This window comes from Lathyrus oleraceus, chromosome 1 (assembly GCF_024323335.1).
Source record: "Lathyrus oleraceus cultivar Zhongwan6 chromosome 1, CAAS_Psat_ZW6_1.0, whole genome shotgun sequence".
Lineage (NCBI taxonomy): Eukaryota > Viridiplantae > Streptophyta > Magnoliopsida > Fabales > Fabaceae > Lathyrus > Lathyrus oleraceus.
In genome coordinates, this window is record NC_066579.1 from 448567737 (window position 1) to 448572430 (window position 4694).

The 4694-nt window shown below is 29.4% G+C and overlaps 1 protein-coding gene across 1 annotated transcript; it reads left to right on the top strand.

Moving 5' to 3' along the window:
- The first annotated feature begins 3793 nt into the window (after nucleotides 1–3793).
- LOC127115243 (uncharacterized) lies at nucleotides 3794–4225 on the top strand. Its single transcript, XM_051046830.1, has one exon. It carries the CDS (start codon nucleotides 3794–3796, stop codon nucleotides 4223–4225), a length of 432 nt encoding a protein of 143 aa, XP_050902787.1.
- Nucleotides 4226–4694: the final 469 nt, after the last annotated feature.

The window sequence follows — 4694 nt, forward strand, 5'->3', positions numbered from 1 at the left end:
GCCTTTGGTAGACCCAAAACAATAAGTATATATTACCTTTGTTCCTTTATATAAGAGACAAATTACTTTTTAAATCATTAAATAATCAATGTATTTAGCCGACCAAATATATTGGTTAATCAATTACCTAAAAAATAAGTTGTCTCTTATATAAAGGATCAAATGTAGTATTATGTTTATGTCGCACTTTGAAGCTTTCATCATACTACTGTGAGGAAAAATTCTAAAAAAATTCAAATTCATTATTTGATTAGCGGTTACCGAGGCTATTTGGTTTGTTAAAAATAAGACTCTATTCAAAGGGAGCACCGAAGACCTTCTCATATTTTTGAGTTAGCTAAGATTTTTGCTGGGGATTGGCTTTGTGCTAGTCATTTGAAGCCAATTGATTCAGTTTTAGTTAATCGGGGGCACAATCCAATTAGTTGTTTCTCTTAATTATGTTGGATTGGTTATTTTCTTTTTCTTATTTAAGTTAAATACTCCTAATATTCAATGTTATATATAAATTTTGAGATTTAAATTTATTTAAAAAGTTATTAATTAAAAAAAAAATGTGAATATTGAGATAGAGAATATAGCACAGAATAATAAAGATCAAGATAGAAGATAGGTAACCAAACCCCTGCAAAAAGATATGGGAATGGGGATGGGAAGAGATTGGGGTGCGTTAGGTGAGGTCGGTTCCCTACCACCACAAAACATTTTCATTTTCAACATTTAGTGGCCAAATTAATTTAAAGAATGGTTGAACCTTTTTATCTCGGGGTAGTTTTGAATAGAACATGATCAATAATACTATTCTAAAAGAAAACATTATCTTGCTTTCTAAAACTACGTATTTAATACCAGGGATTCAAATATTTTTGTAAGAAAATTTTGTAGGATTAAACATGCGATTTTTATGGCAACGAATATAATTATAATTTTATAATATTTTGACATTTTAATTGATATCAAATAATTGAGGAGGTTCAGTTGTGTAATGTTTGAAGGATTTAAGATTTAAGGATGACATTTTGTGTCGGGTTGGGGTTGAGATTGAGATTGACTATTTGACAGTAAAAAATAAAGAATTTTATTTTTAAGATTGTTTTAGTAGAATTGTGTGGAAGTTATTATAGATGGAGATGAAATTTCTATTGTATGCGACATATCAATACTCAGACAAGGAATCAATAGGACCCAAGAGAAGTTACTTCAGAATATACGTTTGCAGTAAAAAAAAAAGTTAATATAGAAGGTGGAAGTCAATATCGAGTGAAGATCTTGCAGAGACCAATTTCAGAGACATTGTATACATTCGCAGACAAGGTTCAGATAGAAGATTATTTAATTTTCAATAGTATCTTGAATTTTGTGATTGTATTAAAAGACTTTATAAAAATAGTTAAATCATAGTGGAAGACTACAAATTTTTAATGAGAATCCATCAGAGAGTAAATTAAGCATAAAGTGAGGACGAACATGCTGAACCACTATAAATCCGATGTATTCTCTCTATTTCCTTAACTCTTTTATATTTCATTTATAATCATATCATATGATTTATTATTTTCGTATTCTTAAAGATTTATTTTGTATAAAATTAGGTATGTGTTAGATCAAGATTTTGAATGATATTACTTGTGAATAAACTTGGAAACTATAATAATAAATTTCTTAATCAATTGAATAACTTCAATTTACACAAACCATGCACACCGGTGTTGGAATATTTTTATATATGTTATTTTAATATCCCAATTATTATTATTATTATTATTATTATTATTATTATATATATATATATATATATATATATATATATATATATATATATATATATATATATATATATATATATATATATATATATATATTAGTTATTTTATCAATTAAGTGCCTTAAATGATTAAGTGATCAAATAGAGTTAAAAGACTCATTAGATTTCATTTAGAAATTATTCAATTAATTAAATAATTGGGTATGAGCTCAAATATGAGTGAATGTCAAGGAATAATGGAAACCCTAATTGGTCATCCCACTATATATAGGCTATGGTGCCCAATATACCGTACACAAGCAAATTATCTCTTCTTCCTGTCTTAAGAGAATTCAAGGCATGAGGAATATCGGTTGAGGAAGAATCACAATAATCATCAACTTCTGGATTTTACGATTACCGTCTAATAGAATTTTCTCAATGGATCAAGGTATTCTATAATCCATTTATCAATTTTTTAATTTTGTACGTACTTGATTTCCGCGCCTAAATTATATATTATAATTTCTTGAGCATGTATGTTTTGATTAATCATTATTAATTTTATTCCAACAAATGGTATCAGAGTCTTTTGAAAATTGAAACAATTAATATTGCTGGAACAAAATTATATGTAATTGACAATTCTATTATTGTATGGGTGTCTTTAAATTTTTTGTACATAGTTATATATATTATTATATCTATAAGCATGTTTATGTCTGAATTGAATCCAATTTTATTATATCAAACCGATAGTGGTAATTTGGAATTTTAGCGAGTCAATATGTGCTCTTCATCATGTAATTATTATATTTGAGTTTCTCTCCATGTTTTATTTTGAAACACAAGTATTTTTCAGTCAGCAATTTTTATGTCAATTTGATGCTTGATGCTTGAAACTTTTTTTATATTAATGTGACTAAACACACTTGATGCTTGAAACTTTATTTTAGTTATTTATATCAATTTACTTATTTATTATATTTACCTAGATTAAACACAATCAAATGTGTTTTTTTTATTATTATTATTATTATTATTATTATTATTATTATTATCTTAACACCCTTCGAGTACAACCAGTTTGTTATACCGATATGTACATAATATATACACAATTATTAAACAATCAGGTAAACATACAATTTTGACATTACATTTGCAGGTAATGTTTATGTGAATTTTAAATACCTTCCAAGTTAGTTTATTAAATTAAAAATTGTCTAGTAACTTTGGTCGGATTAGTTGAAACAACAAGTTACAAGTAATCTCTATTATTTAAATTAGATTCAATTAGAATTACGAAAGATGTATTGTATAACTTTTTCATGCAAACTATTATGGTCGGCCAAAAGGAAGGCATAGTTTGATCGGAAATTTGCACACATGTGATGGTAAATATGTAGTAATTATCAAGTTTATCCATGTGGACAATGATTGATGTCAAAGGCATCCATTGTCTGACAGGACTTATTACTAATGTTTGATCATTACGTGCGAGTACCATTTACAGTTAATTCTTGCAATCAAAGATTGAGAATTGATGGTGTTTTGGGGTATCTTGTCTAGGTCTTATTAAATTTGCATATAAAGAATATTGTGCATGTCTATATGGTTATTTATCATGCCTACTAATGTTATTGTATGTTTGTTGTTCTTTTTCATGGATCCAGTTGTCGTTGTTGGGTATCTTGTCTAGGTCTTATTAAATTTGCATATAAAGAATATTGTGCATGTCTATATGGTTATCTATCATGCCTACTAATGTTATTGTATGTTTGTTGTTCTTTTTAATGGATCCAGTTGCCGCTGCTACCACTCCAAATTTTGTTGCTCATATTAACTTTATCCTTATGCTGAGTGAGATGAACTTTAAGTCTTGGAAAGAATTTGTGGAGACCGTTCTTGGATGCATGGATTTAGACTTATCTTTGAGGGATGAATGTCCCACCGCCTCTACTGAGAATCCAAATGAAACTAAACTAGAAAAATGGGACCGATCTAACTGAATGTGCCTCATGATGATAAAAAAGATCCATACCTGAAATGATTAGGGGCTCGATTGCTGAGAGTGAAAGCGCCAAGAAGTTCCTTGAAACTGTGGAACAATTCTTTGCTAAAAATGATAAGACTGAGACAAGTAGTACTTTGTCCAAACTCATTTCAATGGTCTATAAAGTCAAAGGTAACATAAGGGAGTACATCATGAAGATGTCCAGTCTCGCAACAAAACTCAAGGCATTGAAGTTAGAACTTCTTAAGGATTTGATTGTGCACTTGGTTTTGATCTCTCTCCTGATACAGTTTGGGAAATTCAAAGTCAGTTACAATACTCAGAAGGACAAATGGTCACTCAATGAGCTCATATCTCACTGTGCGCAGAAGGAAGAGAGGCTAAAAAGAGATAAGACTAAAATTGCTCACTTGGCTACCAGTTCTCAGAATAAAAGGAAGAAACCTGCGGGAAACTTTTCTTAAAATAAGAAGGCAAGTGAACAACCTAAGGAGACCAATTGCTTCTTTTGCAAAAAGGTTGGACACATGAAGGAGTGTTCCAAGTATGTTGCATGGCGTGAAAAGAAGGGTAATTTTCTCACTTTTGTTTGTTCTAAAATTAATTTAGTTTATGTGCCCAAGGATACTTTGTGGGTAGATTTTGGTGTTACTACTTACATTAGTATGTCCATGCAGGGTTGCCTGTGGAGCCGTCCACTAAATGATGCTGAAAGATTCATATATGTGGGTGATGGCAATAAAGTTGCAGTAGAGGCTATAGGGACTTTTAGATTATTATTAAAGCCCGATTTTCATTTGGATTTGATTGATACTTTTGTTGTATTGTTTATTAGACATAATTTAATTTCTATTTCTCTTTTGGACAAATCAGGTTATACTTGTTCGTTTGGAAATAATAAATTTAGCCTCCCATATGATTTAAATGTTGTTG